The sequence below is a fragment of the Esox lucius genome, chromosome 15 (assembly GCF_011004845.1).
Source record: "Esox lucius isolate fEsoLuc1 chromosome 15, fEsoLuc1.pri, whole genome shotgun sequence".
NCBI lineage: Eukaryota > Metazoa > Chordata > Actinopteri > Esociformes > Esocidae > Esox > Esox lucius.
The window spans coordinates 3,368,838-3,391,189 of record NC_047583.1 but is presented as its reverse complement, the minus strand read 5'-3'; the positions used below and the strand labels follow the sequence as shown (position 1 = coordinate 3,391,189).

General features: G+C 44.3%; 1 protein-coding gene across 2 annotated transcripts in view; it reads right to left on the bottom strand.

The window, feature by feature from the left end:
- Positions 1–20,835, bottom strand: part of cnksr1 (connector enhancer of kinase suppressor of Ras 1) — a 29,586-nt gene extending 8,751 nt beyond the window's left edge. Inside the window, exons 1-11 of one of the 2 annotated variants that reach the window (XM_010879563.4) lie at positions 20,708–20,835; positions 19,503–19,660; positions 17,085–17,287; positions 15,917–16,001; positions 8,556–8,597; positions 6,174–6,293; positions 3,738–3,797; positions 2,902–2,970; positions 2,300–2,425; positions 783–871; positions 15–154 (exon numbers count right to left, since the gene is read on the bottom strand). In XM_010879563.4, the coding sequence (XP_010877865.2) occupies positions 15–154; positions 783–871; positions 2,300–2,425; positions 2,902–2,970; positions 3,738–3,797; positions 6,174–6,293; positions 8,556–8,597; positions 15,917–16,001; positions 17,085–17,287; positions 19,503–19,660; positions 20,708–20,759 (1,144 nt within the window). In that variant the 5' untranslated portion in view covers positions 20,760–20,835. Of the gene's footprint in view, positions 1–14; positions 155–782; positions 872–2,299; positions 2,426–2,901; positions 2,971–3,737; positions 3,798–6,173; positions 6,294–8,555; positions 8,598–14,870; positions 14,928–15,916; positions 16,002–17,084; positions 17,288–19,502; positions 19,661–20,707 lie in introns of those variants that run through there. The other variant, XM_034297482.1, reaches the window with a different exon arrangement.
- Between the last annotated feature and the right edge of the window lie 1,517 nt (positions 20,836–22,352).

Here is a 22,352-nt window from a genome sequence, read left to right as displayed (position 1 = left end):
ATAACGGTTCTGACCTGCAGACAGGTTTGACAGCTCCCCCGGGAGGTCCGGCTCTGAGAGAAGCGTCAGGCTTCCGTCCACGCCCTTTTCCACGGACAGCTCCGACTCCTCCTGGCCCATGGGCGGGACGCTTTCCGGCTCTTGAACCGCGGCCCTGGGCAGAGCACAAACAAAGAGGGACAAGGGTGGGAGGGGCCAGACGTTTTACGCAAGTCAGTGAGGGAGGAGTCAGAACAGACAAGGTATCTGAAAGAAACCTGAATCAGGAAATATTTTTTTTTTAATTATTAAAAGCTATTTTAGGTGGCTTATCTGACCTAATATACATGTTATACCACTGCAGACATTAAAACAACAAAAACAACCAGCAAACTAATTTCAGGGTGAATTCCAAAAAGTCTAAAGTAGTGTGAACTCCAATAGGGAATAAGATAATCTCCTGCACCAATCATCTGGCAGTGTCCGGTGGGCTGTGGGTGGGACTATGGTCTATGACAGCCTCTGACAGCCAATTACAACCTTACGGCCTTAGCAACATGACCTCATCACAGAACCATTGGCAGATCAAAAAAGGGCATGCTTTTTGCTGTCAAGTGAGAGGAAGCGTTTCTGCCAAGTCTGGTAAATAAGGCAGACACACAAAAAAGGCATTCAGGCCAAAACAAGTGTTTCTGAACAAAAAACATTATAACATAGCCAAAATAAGTTACTATAAGTATCAAAAAAGAAATTCCAGGAGTGTTGAACGGTGTGTGTGTGTGTGTGTGTGTGCGCGCGCTCACCTGAATGACAGGGACCTGACCGAGGCTGTGACTCTGTTGAATATGGAGTGTCTCGGGCTGACCTCTTCCTCTTGCTCCTCTTCCCGTTTCTGAAAATCAGCCAGCAGAAGGTTAACTCCCCCCACACCCTGGTCACGTTGGGCAAAGACATAGTGGAGTTTGAAGCTCTGCTCAATTCCTTCCCATGTAGTGAGTGTCTGTATATGTGTGTGTGTGTGTGTTAAACCACAGCATGCCATGTGGACAGAGCCCTCAGGACCAAAAGCAGCTTTTATTATCCACATGATCCATTTTTCCCTTTAGCCTTCACTCACCCGTGGCACACACACGCACACGCTCACACACACACACGCACACGCACGCGCACACACACACACACGCACGCACACACACACGCACGCACACACACACACGCACGCACACACACGCACGCACGCACGCACACACACACACGCACGCGCACGCGCAAACGCTCACACACACACACGCATGCACGCACACGCACACACACACACTATTATTGCTAACCTTCTTGGGACGCAAAAACAAACCCCCTATGAGGTCCCTGAACCTTACCTTAACCATAACTCTAATCCTAACTTTAAACTCAAACCTAACCAAGCCCAAATGCCTAACTCCAGCCCTAAACACTGACCCTGATTGCTTCCACTCTAAACCAAACCCCCAAAAAACATATAGTTTCCCCTAGTGGGGAAATCCCAACATGGACAATTCTGCATGTTTTACTTAGGTTCTGCTGACTTTTTGTCACCAGAAGTAAAACATGCCCACGCCCACGCACACGCACACGCACACGCACACGCATAGAACGGACGCAAACAAGCATATGTTCACATCAGTCATAGGGCCATTGACAAAACTATTGTGCTTGCAGCCAGCATCAACACTAACCACTGATTAACTCTGTGTCCTGCAGGCCAGCTCTGACTCAGAAGGACACGTCACAAGGAGACGGTGTAGTCAGTGGTGTGTGAACGACAGGAGTGTGCGTGCATTAGAGGGAGAATCGTCTGTGTGTGTTCGCTTCTGTGTTTCGGGGCGTCGCAAAACAGATCCCATGTGACAGGAACAGGAAGTGGGAATCCCCTAATGAACACCTGGAGTACAAGGACGTAAACACTGCCGACTCCAGCTGGGATTGAGACAACACCATGGTTACAGACCAAAACATTTGGCCCTATAAACACCTGTTGTTACTAGGCCACAGTTCTATAACCTGGAAATTAAATACATAGGACTCATTAGGGCAGTTTCCCTAAAGAAGTCAATTCTGCTTCATGTTCTGCTCCCATGATTCTAACGTGTGATGCAATACTGGTAGACAGTGTGGTTGGCGCTGCCGTCAATACGTGCTTTTGTTGCCACTTTCAGTATGTTGGTGGCAGTAGCCAGGGCGATGGATGGACAGAACGACATGTTGACCCCGTGACCTTGTGTATCTGGTCAAACAAGGAGCGGGGGAGACACTTGTTTCACGCTGCACCGCAATAACCAACCTGTCGGAAGGAGCGCGGAGTCGTGTCTTTGCGGTTCGGCGTGACCGGGAGTCTCTTGAGGACCAGCGACACCCCAGTTGGGTTCTCCTCAAGTTTCTTCACCAGGTTTCTCCTGCTCCAGCCGACCTGAGAGGAGACAACACAGACACCGTGCCACGGCTCTAGTTCACAGCGGTCATGGCTATCAAAGAGAATACTGTGCGTCAGGGTGTGCCTGCACTTTACTACTTGTTGTTTCATTAGTTCTATTGGGTCAGGCAAGCCCATCTAAGCACAGCAGAACCAGGCTAATATTGATACACACCTCCCCTTGTGATTAATGAGATTTATTTTTAAATGGAAGCAAATAAATATATCAGCAATGTGTCACAGTTAACAGCCTTGATTTGAGTCACACTACTATCCCCTAGAGTGGACCACCTCTGTCCTCAGATCAGATATCATGAGGAGGATGATTGTCTATTATTAGATCATTTCTCCACTCAGCCAGATAACGTTATTATCCTCATAGTCATTATCAGCATCATGTGTGTCTGCGCCAGACGGTGTCGTGTGTGTGTGTGTGTGTGTGTGTGTGTGTGTGTGTGTGCCGTTCCTCTCACCACTATTTGATCATTGACTTGGATCACCTCGTCTCCAGCTAATATCTTCTCACAGAATTCAGCAGGTGACTGCAGAAGATGAGTCGATAAGAAGCATAAACATAGAGAAACATCTGTTACAGCGTAAGAACCCTTATTTTTATTACTACATCAGACCATCCTTGACCTTCGAAAACCAAAAAGAATGTTTTTTCTCCTTGCATATTTTGCCCTCTCCCTCCCTGGCTTTCTCTCTTCCCACCCGCTTTCTCCCTCTCGCTGGCTCTCACTGGGAAGTTGGAATTAGAAAGCAGCATGAGTGCTTCAGAGAGAATCAAGTAGCAGTCCAGGGAATCAGTGTATATTCTGATGCTGACATCATGGAAAAACACCACTCCAAACTTATACAGGCAGGCTGTCCCAGAGGAAACCCTGCATTCTACAACAGCCCTCTACAAATACATTAAAAAACATTCCTTTTGGTAAATATAAAGTATGTTAAGGGATAGGTTTACAGTCACATTTTAATCATAATCACAGAAATAGGAAGAGGTTAGCCAGAATTCTGATTTTGTGGCTGTCACTGGCAAGCTTTCAGCTGAACGGGAGAGTATAACCAAAGCCTGCCAGCTTTAACCTCATTCATCATTCATCACTTCAATGCTCCGCTATGGCTTTGCTGGTAGAGAATGCCGTGTGAATCTGCCTTCTAAGCTATTAATGGTCAGGTGGTAGGGAAAACCTCCCGGCCCTACCGACTCAGCCTCCCCCCTATGAGGTCAGACTGAATTAAGTGCATTGACGTTACAGTGTGATGGTGAGAGTCCATGGAGGACAGGGTTGACAGAGAGTCTGACCTCGGCGATGGTGCCTGTGACGTAGTGGTTACTGGAGCCCGTGGACGTTATCTGGACGCCCTGTGAGGGAGACGAAGCGTTAAAGGCACAGGCACAAAAGTATATTTCTAACACACAGAAATATCTAGCCTGCAGACCGGACCGGACCGAGAAAGCACAATAAATATAATTGAATAGCAGCTTATTTATCTCATCTTCAATGACATAGATTCCATATTGTATGGTTCCCCACTAGCTCACACCATGTTCACATAATGAAGACTTAGGCTGGCTGTCAGCATCTCGTAAATCAGTGAACAATACAGAGACACAGAGAGTGTGTGTGTGTGTGTGTGTGTGTGTGTGTGTGTGTGTGTGTGTGTGTGTGAGAGAGAGAGAAAAAGAAGCTGAGAGTTAGAGACAGAGTGTGTTTTCAGACAGAGAGTTAGTGACACAGGGAGACACAGAGAGAGACAGAGATGAACTGCCTGTGAATCTAGAGGGCATCAGCAATCATCTGTCAACCTTTCACAACAAAACAAGGCCTCTTCTGTTGGTGCTGTAGCCTTCAGACATCTAACAACCTATTCAACATATCACACCAATCAACTCCCAGTCTAATGTCATGTAGTTTTGTCATTACTGATGACTGTCATGCTATGTCATCCACAGGGTCCTGGTTGATAAGAGGGATTGATTAGGGGAGCTGACAGATCACGATCATACCCAGCCCAGACACGATCAATGCCTCTAATGATTGCTCATCGAATGGAAGTCCACCACAATGTCTCCGACTCAAAGACCACTTCGAAAGTATTAGCCGCTCATGTTCACATGGCTGTAAAGGTCAGCCTCCACGATCTAAGATGTTGGCTCAAGTCTAATTTTCACACAGATTTTTTCTTCAAAAGTTCATTATTGTTAACACTCTTGGTCTGACGCGAATGTACTTAACGGTTTGTGAGCTTTCGGTCGGTCGGTCGGTCAGTCAGTCAGTCGACCTTCATCGGACCATGTCGCCGTAAGCAGCAAAGGGAAAGACGGGTTTACACAAAGTAACTATTTGGACTGCAAACATCTGGCAGTTTAGACAGCAGGTATCACAAAAAAATCTCAGTGGAATCCCAAAGGAATTTCCAATAGTTAGATTAGAACATTAAAGCGTAGATGCGTAGGAACGCTCTCCCGAAAACCATCTGTGACTCTGAGACTATCCCCATCTTCCAGCAACGCCTCAAGACTCTGTTCAAAATCGCCTACACATTGCCAAGCCAAATCCCACACTCTCAATCTCTGTTGTTTTCTCATAGTATTTCTTTTGTTTCTGTTTGTTTTCTGTTCCATGTCACTATTGTACAGTGTCTTCGGGTCCCTGAAAAGCACTATATAAATATAATATATTATTGTTATTATTATATATGTTTGATGTTAGCTAAAATACGGTTTTGCCATTTTCTTAATTTATTTTAGGCAGAAACGTTATTGATTTTAACCTAAATATTTCAAACGTTTTCTTTTTTCTACTAAATGAGAGAGCTGGGCTTTCTTGTATTATTTAATGTCACTCCCGGTGCGGTTTTGGAGTTGTGCTGTTTCCATGGCAATAACGAGGCAAATGAGGTAACATGAATGCAAGACGTGCACATCCCATTAATTACATCTGACAAAAATAGACCAAGAAGGTAAAAAACTAAAACATCTGAAAAAAGGTTTATATTTCCTGCCCCGTTTCAAACAGCAAAGTGAACATTTAAGACAAAAGAAGCTGAAATACTGTGTGTGTGTTTTAAATAGAAAACACGAGATGGAAAGACCCTTGTTTGATCATACAGAGAATGATAGGAAATAAGAGTGAAACAAATTTTTTGTTAAATGTCACCATAAATCTCATTACTATCTGGCAGAGAGATTTAATGCAAAACTTTGCTTAAAATAACACAAATGGACACTTCCACTTTGGTGAAATTAAGTCACCAGTTAATCACCTGCTTATAATGCACATTGTAGAAGAAACCTTTGAAAATTAATCACATTGTGAGATTACGGTGAGGTTTATGGAAATATTTTCACTTTGGACCATTCTACTGTCCAAAAAATAAATAATCACCCTGGATACAGAAAAAAAAAAAAATTTAATGAAAGAGAATATAAAATAAATGAGTGGTGTGGGGGAGGAACTAAAAGTCAATGGAGTAAAAAATTGGAAATCCTGATTGAGAGAAAAAATTGAAAATAGAGAAGAGATGGTGAAGAGAGTGAGGACTAGTGTCTCTACAAAAAGTGACCGAAGCAGAGGCAGAAGCAGAGGCAGAAGCAGAGGCAGAGCTCAACAACAGGTGTATCCTGATGTCAGATGCAGAGCTGATGGGCAAAAGATAAAAGACGAGAAACAGAGCCCAGTAACCTGCCGATTGGTCAGGCAGAGACAGTTGTAGATCTGATTGGTTTGTCAGTTACCAGCTGGTCGCCGGGGGAGACGGGTACCAGGTCGACACTCTCCAGCTGGGCAGTATGGGCCAGGAGGTCCTCCGGACAGCAGGTCAGGATCTCATCACACACCGCCACCAGCTGACGACACTGACGGCCCAAGACAGATACACAACGTACGTTAAAATGCTTCCACGTTGAATCCGCTTCATCTAACAGGGGAAACAGTCGGCCGATGGAACACTTACTGAATACTGTGAAAATGTGACGCATGAAAAGATTTCATTAAAATGCCCCGTTCTGCAAATAATTCCCCTATGGTTATGAGTCTTTCCCTAAAAAAAAAAGTATACACACCCCTGTGAAAATGCCAGGTTTTTGTGATGTAAAATCATGAGACAAAGATAAATCATGTCAGAACTTTTCCACTTTTAATGTGACCTTTAATGTGAACAATTCAATTGAAAAACAAACTGAAATCTTTGAGGGGGAATTTTTTTTCAATAAAAACCTTACAATAACTTGGTTGCATAAGTGTGCACACCCTCTTATAACTGGGGATATGGCTGTGTTCAGAATTAACCAATTACATTCAAACTCATGTTAAATAGAAGTCATTACAAACCTGCCAAGTGACTCTGATTAATCACAAATAAAGTTCAGCTGTTCTAGTAGGACATTTTCTTAGTTGCATCTCAGAGCAAAAGCCATGGTCCGTAGAGAGCTTCCAAAGAATCAGAGGGATCTCATTGTTGAAAGATATCAGTCAGGAGAAGGGTATAAAATAATTTCCAAAGCATTAGATATACCATGGAACACCGCAAAGACAGTCATCATCAAGTGGAGAAAATACCAAGAATTGGACTTCCCTCCAAAATTGATGAAAAGACGAGAAGAAAACTGGTCAGGGAGGCTTCAAAGAGGCCTACAGAAACATTAAAGGAACTTTCTGTCAAGTACTAGCTGTGTGCTACATGTGACAACAATCTCCCGTATTCTTCATATGAATGGGCTATGGGGTAGGGTGGCAAGACAGAAGCCTTTTCTTACAAAGAAAAACATCCAAGCCCGGCTGAAATTTGCAAAAACAAACATTCCCAAAAGTATGTGGGAAAATGTGTTATGGTCTGATGAAACCAAGGTTGAACTTTTTGGCCATAATTCCAAAAGTTATGTTTGGCGCAAAATCAACACTGCACATCACCCAAAGAACACCATACCCACAGCGAAGCATGGTGGTGGCAGCATCATGCTTTGGGGCTGTTTTTCTTCAGCTGAAAACGGGGCCTTAGTCAGGGAGGAGGGATTTATGAACAGTTCCTTAATACCAGGCAATTTTGGCACAAAACCTTCAGGTGTCAGTTAGAAAGCTGAAGTTCACCTTTCACCACGACAACAACCCAAAGCACACATCCAAATCCACAAAAGCATGGCTTCACCAGAAGAAGATTAACGTTTTGGAATGGCCCAGCCAGAGACCAGACCTGAATCCAATTGAACATCTGTAGGGTGATCTGAAGAGGGCTGTGCACAGGAGATGTCTTCGCAATCTGACAGATTTGCGTCAAGATCTGCAATGCTAATAGACTCCTACCCAAAATGTGCTGTAATAAAATCAAAAGGTTTAGTTTAAGGGTGTGCACACTTATGCAACCAGGTTATTGGGAGTTTAAATTTTGATTCTTCCCCCTCAAAGATTTCAGTTTTTTTTTCAATTGAATTGTTCATGTTATAGGTCACATTAAAGGTGAAAAAAGTTCTGACATGATTTATCTTGGTCTCATTCTTTTACATCACAAGAACCTGCCATTTTAACAGGGGTGTGTAGACTTTATATCCACAGTAATCTTTAATTGAGTCAAACATTCCGGAGGGCCTGTATAAGTGAATGCATGCATACACAAGGTTTTCATGCTATAGTTTAATGTATAAAAATCACACTACTGTCATTATAAATAGAAATCATTAGACAATTTCATAAGTCATACATATCTAATTAGGATATAATTCAATTATATAATTAAAAGATAAATAATTAAAACATTGAATTAAATAAATTACAGCCAAATCCATTACATGCCAGATGTCCCTGATTACTAATTACTCAAGCTTTGGCCTAAATCACATACTGGTTTCATTATACATCAATTTTCTAGTTAACATTAAATAATATTCTCACAATAATGCCATGTAACAAACGATATTCAAAGCAACATACGGGACTAGGTTTCATAAACACAGATAAAAAATAAAAATAAAGCTAGATAATTTTTTGTCCAGGAGTGGGCATAATTTGTCTATAAAACCACCCCACATTTGTGGGTATTCAACACACATTACATAAGGGTGGAACCAGGAAAAGAACCCACAACCCAGGTGATGCTCTACCAGCGGAGAAGAGATGTTACTTACAATAGAGATGATGTCTTTTTCCTTTTCAAAAACTGTGGCGTCCTGTCAAGAGAACAATGACAAAAAAATGTAATCAGGCACATGCATTAAACCAGCAAACAACAACCCACAGAGGCAAAGAAAACCTCTACATTCCGACAGTTGGATATCGCACTTCCGTTGATGAAAAAGCCTGATACCAGGAAGTGGATGACCCAAAAGTACTGGGACATTAGCCCCACAGTCCATTATTCTTAACACATACTTAATAAACCCATGGAAGCAACTGTTGGGATTTACCAGGCTGGAGAAGCCGATTGGGCAGAACCCTGGTAAGGAGGTGAGGAGAGGCCCAAGAATGAGCCAGCTCCGATGCTTTTTAGAATGTCGGCACATTCCAGCATGTTTCGGTTAAGAAACGCCTAGTATTGTCAGTATGCATGAGCAATAACTAATTTAGCCCAACACTTCTAAACAACGCAAAGTTTTGAATCTCTGGAAAAGGGAAAGTCTGAAAAGAAAACTCGTCCCACTGTGTTTTTAACTCACTCCACAATCCGAAACAGAACACTATACTGAGATCAGACGTGTTTTAGCTGGTCAGATATACTGGCCCAGTCAAATCTCACACCATAGGCTGCAATGTGTAGCCACTGGATGTCCTCTTTGGGAGGATGACCTGGCCCCTGAAGAGTTGCCCATCAGATCTGTGGCACGCAATGTTGATACAACGTTATGTCAACATTGCAGAGCAAGTGGGAGGCTCTTTTCAACTCCCTTTGTAGGGGGGAGGTTAAACACAAAGTCCTCTATAAACTCTTCTAAGTAATAAGCTGCAGGATTACAGTTGCCTAATTAAAGCTAAGATTGAGGGACACAGAGAGAGTTTTTCTTAGCCACTGTGCATCAATTCCTTGTTGCTTGCTATTTGGGCTTTCAGGCTGTGCTGAGGTAAAACTTTTTTTTCTTTTCCATATAACACATTTCATTTGATTCACTGGATCGATTGAGACAGAGACAGAGGGGCTTAACCTGGAACTATTCCCATCAGTGCACCACAGCATGCCACAGACCTTCCTAAACAAACCCCTAAAGACATCCAACCACTCTGACACCCCTGTCCTCAGGTCACACCTCCCTGGTTAAAGGGGAGAGATGCCAAAAGCTGACTTTGTGCAATTGTCTCTGACCACAGAGGTGGTCTAATGTCAGGATGAGTCTGCATTCCTGGTTGGATAGATCCAGTTGTTGGCCCCGAAATAAGCAAAAACACACAGAATAAATCTGAAGGTTACATGGGGACCCTGTCTAAGTAAACACAGAACTAAGGTATTGCATAAGTGGTCATATGCTCGGTTAAGCTCTGGGACCAGGAGTTAGAGAAGAGATCAGAACTGAAACAAACAGCTCAACTACTCTCTGAAAATCAAGAGCAGATTTATGGGCTTCAGGCCCTCCCGCTTCAAAGGATGCCAACACCTGTTTGTGGAAAGCACCAGAAATAAAACACTGCTGGTTACCTCAGCTTTTTTTAATGACAGGTTTACAACCCACAACAGATTACCCTCTGTCTGCCAGAGAACACACTGCAGATTCTTTCCCTCCATTTGGATTGCAACACACAGCTGGAGATACCAAACCAAGCGTCATCCCCTGACACGGCTGATACCCCCCCCCCCCTTGTTGCCATCAGACAGAAAACCTGCCATTCTCGTGTGGTACCTCAGTTCTTCTGTATTTCGGAAACCACAGACAGGGTATAACGCCCGTGTCCCAAATGGAAAACGCACTACTTCTGACACACTAGCCCACTGGATACGGTAGCACACCCAGGGTATAGGGCGCCATTTGTGATGAGGCCTTTGTGTCTGAGGACAGACAGACCTCTTCCCTGAAAGTGGTCTTACGTCAGGTGGGAGTGGAGAGTAAATCCATGCTCACTTCTGTCAGTCACTTCCTCCACACGCGCACACACACACGCACACGCACACGCACACGCACACGCCCCTCCCCATCAACGTGTCCCACCACAGAGAGACGACTCAGCTGCTGGTGCCGTTACCGAGGCAGAGGCCGACCCGGCGCGGAGCAGCCACGACCGGCCGCCTCCGTTCACAACAGACCCGGGGGACAACAGACCCGGGGGACAACAGACCCGGGGGACAACAGACCCGGGGGACAACAGACCCGGGGGACATCTACATGGTGTCTTCCCTTGACCTTGTTACAAACCGTGGCTGTCATTCAGCAGAAAGTCGAACTGGACATTGTCTGGTCCGGACCGGTCCGACCCACCGCTATTTCAGCAAATACTCGCGCTGCCTTCCGCCTCTTCTGTCCAATAAAGCAGAAAATGTCAGCAAAAAAAAAAGCTATATAATAAACTTGCCCTTGTGCTTTCTCACACTGCCTGAGGCGTTCGGTTATTGAACACTGTCTGATGGGCGTCCTTCCTAACGTAACAAAGCTTCTAATACAATGAATAAAAGATGATTGGTAACGACTTGAGACGGAGGGTAAAGCCTTTCGCTTGAAATACACAACACCATGAAGTGAATGAACCAATGTACGTCGGTGTTATCAATTATTACAGACTATAGACTGGCATTCAATGGGGACTGGACTCATTGTGAGGTAGCAAGTTCATGCAGAACTCAAACACCAGGTTCACTTCTCCAATTCAGAGTGTAGGTCGAGTGACATACTTCATCTGCAGTGAATTCTGGGTAACCTTGTGGTATTTGTAGTTGTCTAGGAAACAGATGTGGAAGGTTGTGCTGGTGGAAGAACTTGCTGCACTATTCACTCAACACACACGCATGCGCATCTTTCTGTTTAAAAAAAAACTTGAATCAATTGCTGACATGCAAAACATTGCTGCAGCAGAAGACTAATGCAGGCTAAAGAAAGATGGCTTTTCTTCATGTGCTTTGAGGCTAAATATTTGAGTGGGCACCCAATAGCCTCCACAAACAGCCACCAAAGAAAAGGTCACTTTGTGAGTAAAGGTCAATGACAGCATAATTCTAGGACACGTGGTACAATTGCTGTGCACGCTAACTGGCATCCATCGTATTTGGGCATTTGAGGAATAACATCTCATTAGCACCGTTTTGGGACACTAAGGAAGTTCAATTTTCCTGGCCATTTTTAGACAAAATAATGAGTTACACTAATCAGTTACACAGGAACATTGGTTTCTATCAGACCAGGGTTCAACCACTATCTGGAGACTTTAACTGCAGCATTAAACTGACTTTCCACAGTCCCGCTGGCTGAGCTTGCAGTTTTAGGACTTTTATTGAACCCACCGCGAAAGCAAAACAGGGAACGAGCACAGCTAGATTATTTGAAATTATTTCATTAAAAAAAACGGCATTTGAAGTTCAGTTCTGCACACAACCCTATTCACATTGTACCAGTAGGTAATTTACCACTTGAACTTTAGATGAAATGTTCCCTGTTAGCCAACGGGTCAAATGGCTCTGGGCAAATAGGGACAACCTATTAAAAGACAGAGGGACATAGCTGGAGTGGATCTCCTTACCTCTCCTAAGAACACACGTCACGGCTCAGTCCTGGGTTAAAAAAGTATTTAATATCCATCCATTTACTTAGCGGTTACATGAGGTACCCAGTGAGGAGGACGTAACCCATGTGACCATTCTATATCTCCCAACGCGTCAGGTAAGCTCAAGCCAAACCCACATTCATCATTTGAAATAGTTTCTAACAGTATCTGAAGCCAGGGCCGGCACCACAGCAACCAGTGTGGATAATCTGGATCATCTCCTCAAAAGACTGCTCACATTCTCCCTGTCCCAATTCAGAGTGACTTGCAATATGTCCCGACTAAAACATTATTAGCCAAACTAGTAAATCATATAGTTAATTAACTAGTAGAACTCCACCATAGCAAGCGGCAAAATGTTCACTCGCAGCTCGGAAGCTTGGTCTTGCAGTGACACGACCGAGCCGGGTAGCTGTTCCGTTTCAGCCTACTCCATTGTCAAGACGCTGTTTTGCACGAGACATCCTGAGGAGTCTGGCCAAGGAGCAGAAACAGCCTGGCAACCCGGCTATGAAACATTCCATTAATTTCACACCTGAATGTCTCATGTCCCTTCATTGTGTTGAGCGCTGAGTCACCACAGGGCAGCTGGTGTTGACACTGGTGTCTGTTCAGCCAGGTCCTCGGTCGGTTATTAATGCCCAACAACGGATCAGGAGCTGCACGCTTAATCATCAACCCACCAGCCACCTCGTTGGCACACCACGTCAGAACACATACTTATCAGTTGAGAAGATACGGCTTAAAAAAAATTTGCACAGGATTTCCGTAAGAATCTCAGCTTCAACCACACTGACTAAAAACTAATGTGACCAGAAAACTACTAAAATCAACTTTACTATCATGATAAAACATACCCACGTTTCTCCAAATGTTGTCTTATTGCCACGTCCTACAACACAACCACTTCAAGCAACCCTTTCTTGATTCTCTCTCTGTGTTCAGATGCACAGAATGTCCCAATGAAACTTTCCCTCCCTCAGTCTCCCCCTCTTTAAGTTCAGGCACTGTCTCTCTTGGACTTTGCTTTTTGTTGCTCATGCCAGCTTCCCGGGGTACCGTCCTGTACTCTATAGTCCAATAATACTTATAGTACCGTCCTGTACTCTATAATCCAATAATACTTGTATTACCATCCTGTACTCTATAGTCCAATAATACTTATTGTACCGTCCTGTACTCTATAGTCACAGTTAGAGCAGCACAGCCATTCAGGGCAATGGAGAAACCCCATGAGAGGGAAGTAAGAGACACAGACACAAACACATTCATACAAACATAAACCCACACAGACAGACAGACAGACAGACACAGAGAGACAGACAAACATTCCTGTGTTTTCATTTAGGGAGGAAATAAAGAGTCCTTTCTCTTCCATAGTATGATTTCAAAATGGCCCCTCAGGTCTGACATTAAGTAGAAAGTAAAGTCACTATAAAGACAAGTCTGTTATTTAGACCTACAGTAAGTCAGTCTGCCTGAGTCTAGTTCCTGTCACAGGTGAACCAACCACATCTGTAGAAACAAGCACACTGACAACAGGACCATTCCTCTGAAACCAGATCACAGGAGATAGGACATCTCCCTTCCTTAGGCATGTCCTAACAGGTCGTAGGCAGAGGCTGGTGGCGTTTCCGCTGACCCTCCAGAAGGAGTAACCCAATGAGGATGTGTGGAGCGATGGGCCGAGACAGAACTCCATCTCACCTGGAAGGACGAGCTCAGCTGGTTGCCAGGTGGTCAACCCCGCACCCGGGACGTCCTTTGTAGGTGTAACAGCATATCACCAACTCCTCAGCCACACAGCATTTAAACAAAACCGTATAAACCCTGAATCCAGTGAAGTACACCCCCAAACCCCAGTCTAGACCTCTGCTGCCTCGCCTCCAGAACCAACTACTTGTACTTACAAAACGCACCAGAACTACGGATTTAGCCGCGTAACGCCTGGTAGCGCAGCGACTCTGCAGTGCTCCCACTCCATCTCACCTATGACTACAGCACAGGACTCCTACGAATACACAAGAGAAACAGGCAGTGGTGGTTCACCACATCCAGAAAACAGGAACCAAACAAACAATGGCCAGTACATGTAGAAACACCATTACCTCCACTGCAAAGCAGGCAGGCGTAAATGACAAAGTCAGACCAGGATTCACTTACTAAGTAGCCTGAGTCAGCTGTTAGGACTGCCTTCCTACAAAAACAACTACTAACTGTCAACAAGACAGAACTTGGCTGGACTTGAAGGCATCAACATCCTTCGAGGGCCCTTCACATTGTTCCAGTGTAGCCACGTCCAGCACAGTCACAGCCTAACTTCCTTCCCTTCTGACAGGGGACTGGGTTCTTAACAGAAAACAAACCATTCATGGTACTACCATAGAAATAGAAATGACTAAAACATTAACTGTATAACCATAGAAATAGCACGACTAGACCATACATTGTATTACCATAGAAACAGCATATTTCTAGACCAGAACTAAACATTGTAATCGTACACAGGGAGTCTTCTGTTATTCTTAGTTCTTTGAGCACGATTAATGTAGCCAGTATGCACACTGCAGAGCTTTCGGAGTATGTTTTCCAGGGCTTGGCACTGATTTGTTAAGACATTGGGTCTACATGTCATTTCTCTGTGGCACTACAGTGGACAACAAACACACAGCAGGAGGACACTTCCTCCGCAGGGAGTACCCTGCATCCTGGATCATTACTTCTAAATCGACGAGCTGTGAGGAATCAGATGTACTCAAACACACCAATGCGTTCCCAGACGAGTCAGCTACAGAAGACAACGACATAAAGCAAGCAGAAGTACAGCTGGAGCTCTGATGTACCTACTTCGGCTGGAGACGATCCAGAGCTGCAAACAGAGTCGTAATTAAGAGCTCTTTATATCACGCCACGGGACCTGGAAGCTCCCGGAACACCGTGTCCTCCATCTCTTTCTCCCTCTCCCTCTCTCTTAATCCATTCTTGCTGTATGCACTCTCTCTCTCTCTCTCCCTCTCCCTCTGCCTGCCAGTCTAACTATCCAACAGTCTGCCTCTATTCAGCCTGACTACACTGCCACAGAAAGTGACCGGAAGCAACTACAACTTTAGTTTCCACAAAACCCCAGATCCTCTCACTCCTTCCACTGACATTCGCTAACTCCATCTCCCCCCCCCCCAACCCAGCACTATCTATGACAAATCCAGGCTTGTCTTTCTCTCCAGTCACAGGTTAGCAGTTTAAGTTGCAGGGTAATCCTCTATTCAAACTAACATTATACATTTGTCCATGTCCTCCTACTCTTACATTAACCATTGCAAAAACAAAAAAAATATATATATATATAGTTCTAAATAAATAAAACTTCCCCTCTGGCAGTCAACCTGTGCTTTTTGAGGTATCAAAACCTAAACTATTCCAGCTATGCTGGAGTTAAAGAATGTATGTGGAAGCCAGATTCTTACACAAGCATTCCACAACAGCATACCTCGGCTGGTTGATAAAACCCACACACCAAACAAACATGGCTAATGTTTATTGCCAGCTCCCCTGTAGAGGTTGGCTGCATGCGTTTCAAGCCACAAACTGCTGGCCCGCCAGGTTTTGGCTTCCTTTGAAGAAATGCGTGTTGTGCTAGGTCCAACGATGCACGTCCCACTTTCTGCCAATCAGTTCACCATTAGACAGTGGAATGAATCTCAGTGGTAAACACTAGTAACCAACTGGAAGACTACTGGACCATTTTTACGGTTTTAAATCGTGTTCAGTAATGATCAAACCCAGGTGTTCATCAGCGTAGCAGGAGTCATACCTTGTGGACAGTGGCTCCCAGGTCTTTACAGTAGGTGATGATGTTCTTACTGGCTGTGACACCGCTCAGCTTGGCGAACTGGTACCTGGACACAGACAGGGAGTACAAGAACAACATGAAACATAACAGGTGTCTCTTAGTTGAGTTCTGCATGAAGGACCTTGCCAAAATGTCTCCACGGCGATGGGCGACACTCATCGGCGACAACAGGAAAGGGCTGGCTGCAATCACAGCCAGATATTAAGTGTGGGGGGGGGGTACATTTGACACCATGGCAGTCAGGGTCGTGGAACTTTGGTTACTTAAATATATAAGGAATCTATAAGGAATCTATAAGGAATTAAAAAGTTTAAAAAACAATGTTATAAAAAATCTGAAGAGGGACAGAAACTGTAACACCACATATCACACTGTAACTAGGACAGAAGGAGGTTAACATTACAGGAAAGTATAAAAAGGAGAGTGAGACCAGGTAGAGGATGAACTTCAGCCTTACACACACCTACACTGAGTACACAATCAGGACTGACAAACACACAGAGCACCTATTCGATGTGTACACCAACACACCCAAACCAAATTAGACCCAACAGAATCGTCCCTCTCAAGTCCCAACTTGTTTAGTCAGAGGTCAACTGACACCATATCTTGATGCCTTCAGACTGCTCGTCTCCTTTACAGGCTGACCAATCAGCTTATCTGGGGGAGGGGCACTGGGGTTCTCTCCAAGCTGTCCAATTAGCTAATCCAGGGGGAGAAGCACTGGGGTTTTCTATAGGCGGCCCAATCAGTTTATCCAGTAGGAGGGGCACTGGGGGTTCATCACAGGTTGTCCAATCAGCTTATCCAGGGGGAGGAGCACAATGCATATCATTACCCTTTACAAGGGTTGAAAATTCCCCAAACTCTCCCTAATTTCTCAGGTTTTACAGGAATATTCCAGTAGAATATATTAAGGAATTCTGAAAATTCCCCAACAAGCCTTTTCGGGAAAACTGTGTCTTACTTAAAAACCCATGTCCATAAAGACAACGGTTCATCCTATTAACCACACCCACAACGTTGCCAAGCAGTTGAAAAAAAACAATAAACAGCAGGTGAAAAAGACCAAATAAATGTGTTGTTTGACCACCTGTGCTCGCTGTGGCCGGGGGCCTGCGTACTGTACCTGTTGAGCAGAGAGAAGAGGCCCTTGGCAGAGGTGATGAGCTCCAGCACCACCTCCAGAATGCTGGCCGGCAGCTTGGTGGCGCTCCGCCCGTCGTAGGTGTTCACCCTCCAGCGGATCTGAATGCCCATTGTCATAGACTGGGCTACCAGACGCAGCTTCTCGGTCAGGCAGCGCAGGTTCTCCCCTCCCATGCCATATGTCTGTCGAGGAAGACGGAGAACTGTGAGAAAGAGCGTCAGGCCATGAGGGAGCGAGCCTAATATCGGTGTGTAAACCAAATCACGGCACCAGTCTCCCGTTGAATAATAGACCTAATGTAAAGGTCCCACCGGGTTGTGTGAGTGTGTGTGTCTGTCTGTGCACGTAGAGATTCCTCGTTGATCTCTCAAATGTCCATCAGTGAGTGTGTCCTCTACTTTGAACAACAGATCAGAAACTCTCAGGGCAGAGAAGGAGACCAAACACTCCATAATGTCCCCACAGAAATACTTGCCATCTACTAGGGTGAAATTAATGCTAAATGGCTGATTGTTTCTGTGTGGGTTTATGTGACTAATTCCTTAATCACCTCTCTGGACCGTAATGACCCTGTGTGTGTGTGTGTGTGTGTGTGTGTGTGTGTCTGTCTTTGTCCACAATATCTCAGCCACCCCTGGCCGGATTTTGAAAATTGGGTTAATAATGCAACACGCCACAGAGATTGCACCATACATTGTCAGACTATGACTGAACTAGTACGCCTCACAGACGGAGCTGCGATTTAAGGGGCTCTTCCATAGAGCCAAGCTGCCCAACACAGTCTAGGTTTGAGCCTTCGAGATAATGTAGATCCTTGAGAGACATTACTGTAACGTAAAAACTGGTCAATTCTGACTTCCTGAGGTCTACTGCTAGAGGTTGATAAAATGGACACGAACCCAACATTCGTACCATTAAAATAATTAGCAGAGGTAACAAAAAAAAAAAAAAAAAAAGAAAAAAAGTGCTTTCCCGTTGTCTGAATCTGAACCAGCATCTAGACAAGTGTCTCGATCCAGCTAGCCATTTAAGAAAATTATAAACACCACAGGAATTTGCGCTTCTTTCGTACAGTTACTTCCATTATAGTGATCAAATTCAGCTTGTTATTACTTAGGGTAAAGTTTAATAAATGTGTAATGTAGCCCTAAAAGCTATCTAGATATGTTGCAGAATTTAGATTTACCTGATGAACGCTGGAATAATTCTGTATCATAAAAATAACCTTTAGTATTTGCTGTACTTCTAAATTCATAGAAAGGTACCTGGTTCATATGATTTTATCAGGTCTTCCTATGGAGCCACAAACTTCAGCCGATGTGTCATTTGTCATCGGCCCCTGAATTATTCAGCAGCACAGACAGTTTTCACATTCATTGCTGTAGTAGTCTTCGTGCCGGCTACTGGCTACTGGCTACTGATGTTTACTGTAAACGTGGAACTGCAGAGCAAGAATGTCCACATGCCCGCCATAACAAAAGGTACGGCCAGGACACAATGCGAACGGAAAAAGGTCCCGCACACACAATGTACACCGACATCTTGTAGCAGTGCCACTCAAACATCTGTCTGTGAGAACAGGCCCACGTTTTTCCTAGCAATCTGCACGGTGAGTATTAAAGCATTAGCCTCTCGGGTTTTGGGGGAAACTAGCCCTAGTTGCAGGTGAAGCGTGTCTAGGCCTTTGATGTGCTGTGGAAAAGACACACACAAACACCAGCAGCATCCACCACGTTAGGCCCCATTGCGGGCAACGTGAACGAACACTGAATAAAAACAATAAACCACAGCAGGAAGTCTGTGCTTAATGGCTCAACTCTCAGCTGTAATCAGTAAATAGTATTTGTTCAGTATCAGAGAAGTACTTTTAAGTTCAAAAGGAAAAACAGCTTCTCATTTCGGCTGGTATAGTCCCAGAATGTCTGCGTCTCGTGGCAAGGCATCACCCCTCCTATGGTAAATACACAGTATATTGCTGAAAATAGTTTTCAAGAAAAAAACATGATATATATATATATAGAGAGAGAGAGATAGAGAGAGAGATAGAGAGAGAGATAGAGAGAGAGATAGAGAGATCAGGGCTCCAGAGGGGCTTTGTGCTGTAATGCACTATACTGCACTCAGCGGTGCCATTACAACCCAGCTTCACATCCTGGCCTTGGCCCGAGTCCTGTAAAGGCATAGCAACGTCACACATCTGGAAACTCAAGTGTGGTTGTTGGCCAGAGGAGCTTTCTACCACAAGCACATTGGTACCAGGTTGGCAAGCATTTTGATGAAAAGCAGGTGGGTTTAGTGATGTGCTTTTAGTGGGACCAGCTGTTCACCTCCTCCCGAGGCTGTCGGATGAGACAAGACATTTCTATACATGGCATTTACATGCAAGTCAGGCCTCACCAAGGTGCAGAGCTTCTCCACAGCCTCGAAGATGAGCTCCTGGTGGCCAATCTTGTGAACACCGAGTCGCTCCAGATCCTGGGCAGAGAGCTGCAGCAGTTCCAATCCTGTCACCTGCCACTCTTTAAAGGGGTACTGCTGAAGAGGTGCTTCCAGGCCTGCAGCAAGGAGGATATTTTCAAATTCTTATTAACATATGTGAATAGGCTAAATCATATGTGAATAGGCTAAATTAGAAAAACATTGTTGACAAGCAGGCATTCATACCCAGAGCAATTTGCAGTAGCGAGTCCCTACCTGGGCCTCAAACCCACAGTTATGGTGTAACAAGAGCCATGCTTTGGGCAGCACTTTTAATTTCATAATATAACAAAAATCATTGGCGATGTCATTAGCTTGTCTTCGTCGCCTATCTTCATCAGAGTCATTACGCCCATCACTGCCAACGTCATTTCCACATCACAGAGACCACTCATAATTCGGTCGTCGACCATGATATCCGTCGCTCAGAAATGTATACAAAACAGTATTGCCTGTGATAAACCAGTCGAGAAACATAGTATGTTGATGAACAGGTATTCCCCGATTGTAGGTGCGGGGTAGCCAAATAATGTGACTAATAACTTGCAGTAATGAACTATTTTCCGACTGCTTTAAGAGCGACACATTCACTATATTTGTATTACGTCTATCCCGTTGCTGTCATTTTCTTTTCAGTAAAACAATTTGCAATAGCTAAAACAACCCGTGACGGCAGTACAAGGGGATAGCTGCTAAAGGAAACAAAACATTTTCCAATCTCTTGCGGAGGTATGGGAACCGATGGGAACCTAAAAGGGATCGTTTCGGGGGCGGAGACTATAAACTCAGGTACCGAGGAAGATTGCGTCTGTCCGATGCATATCTGCGTAAATGGACTAGTTTCTACTCGCAAATATCGCCAGTGTTTCGGATTAATTTGAAGTGTAGGGCTAATTTGACAACAAAGTACACCAATAGTTCGCATACAAAGGAGTGATACTTTTCGACTCGGTATGAAACGACACCATTAGCCATGCCAATGGCCCCAATCAAGTTCACTTCCTTATTAACCCCCCCCTCCAAAGGGATTTGTGGCGCTCCTATTTACGGCTACCTGTCCCGTGTGCAATCTGAATAATCTTGTCGTGCCAGGCAGACTCATACAGCGCCATCAATGATTTTACCTTTGAGCCAGTCCCTCACTTTCTCCTTGCTCCAAGACGTTATAGGCTCCATGCTTGGAGTCCTCGGAACGTTGATTCAGTTATTTCCACTCGAATTCTTCAACAGCTTTTACTGGGGATCAGAAGAAGGAAAAGTTCAGCCTGTTGATGCTGGGCACTCCCACATACAGGTAAAAGTCCTCGTCGAACCAATGACAAGGAGCTTTCTGTCCGTGGGCATATTTTTCTTCGCACTCACCTTAGAGCGGTGGGAGTGGTAGTAATGCTTTTTCTGAGGGGGAAAAAAAAACTTCCTTCGAAACTTCACCCTACATCATTTGATGAGGGATTTACTGAAAGCAGTGTCGGCCTTGTGAAGGCTGGTCTTTATTTATCGATTTAATCCTTCTTCCATAATCTCTCCCAAAAAAGGTTCGTTACTTTTAGGAAAATGCATTGTTTCTCAGGAGGAGAGTTAAGGACTAGGCCTATGTCCTTATCTTTGGTAAATCAGCCAAATACAATGAAGGAACTGTTTTATCTAAACGCCCTCTCAATACAGGAGTTTCCGTTAAAACATTTTTGCCAATCTATGTATCACATCGAATATTGCAGAATTTGTACTAGTATGGAAAATAACTATATAATTGCATTTTTATGGAAACAGTCTCTTGAACATTTTGCTTAGAATTGTTAGTATCCGTTAGAATCCGTTGTGTTGCTTAACCATTAGAACAGTGGTTCCCAACTACGGTCCTCAAGTACCCCCAACAGTACACATTTTCATTATAGCCCAAGCCAAGCACAGCTGATTCAACTTGTCAACTAATTATCAGGCTCTCGTTGAGTTGAATTGGGTGTGCTTATCCAGGGCTACAACAAAAATGTGTGCTCGAGGACCGGATTTGGGAACCACTGCATTAGAATATATTGCGAGACTGAATGTGCTTCACGAAATCAAAGCTTATTGAAAGGCCAAAGGCATCAAAGACTGCCCTCTGATATTTGGCACCCCCTGGTGTTCCTTTCAAGACAAACAGATGAGAGGATAGAGGCAGCTTCACTGACGACTCGTATAATTTTATTCCGCATCTTTTAACGTTGATGGGCGTGGTTTTTGGACGTATCTATGGGTTACAATAAGCGAAAAGCCTACCCATCTCAAGCCCAATGAGGATCTCTTGCTGCATCAACAACAGGATTTGCATCCTGGCAATATTTGTACCTGAATTGTTTCCATCATTTACTGTTTTATTCCCCATCGTTGTCACCCATTAGGTGACGTCACACCTATAGGAGACGCTCCTCCGCCTCTGACGTGAAACACTGATTTGCCCTATTATATTTCCTTTCATGTCCGCACACACGCTTCTCACAGTACCGGCAGTAGTGACTCCTGCTCTGTTGAAGCTAACAGGGCAGGTGAGCGGGAATGGACCACGAAGAACTGGTCCACTCGGCTCTTTAGAGTGCAGATCGTTCAGAACTGGGTGTTGTTTTTTCATTCGCCTAATTTGCACCCCCACTATCAAATGCAGGTTTAATATCAGTACTGACGGAATGGTGACGATGTATATCCTAACTGAGGCGTTGCAAAATTAGCTTGTCGACAGTCTTTCAATGTGCGCAATATTAAGTATATTGACTGGATTTGCAGTTGTTTAGC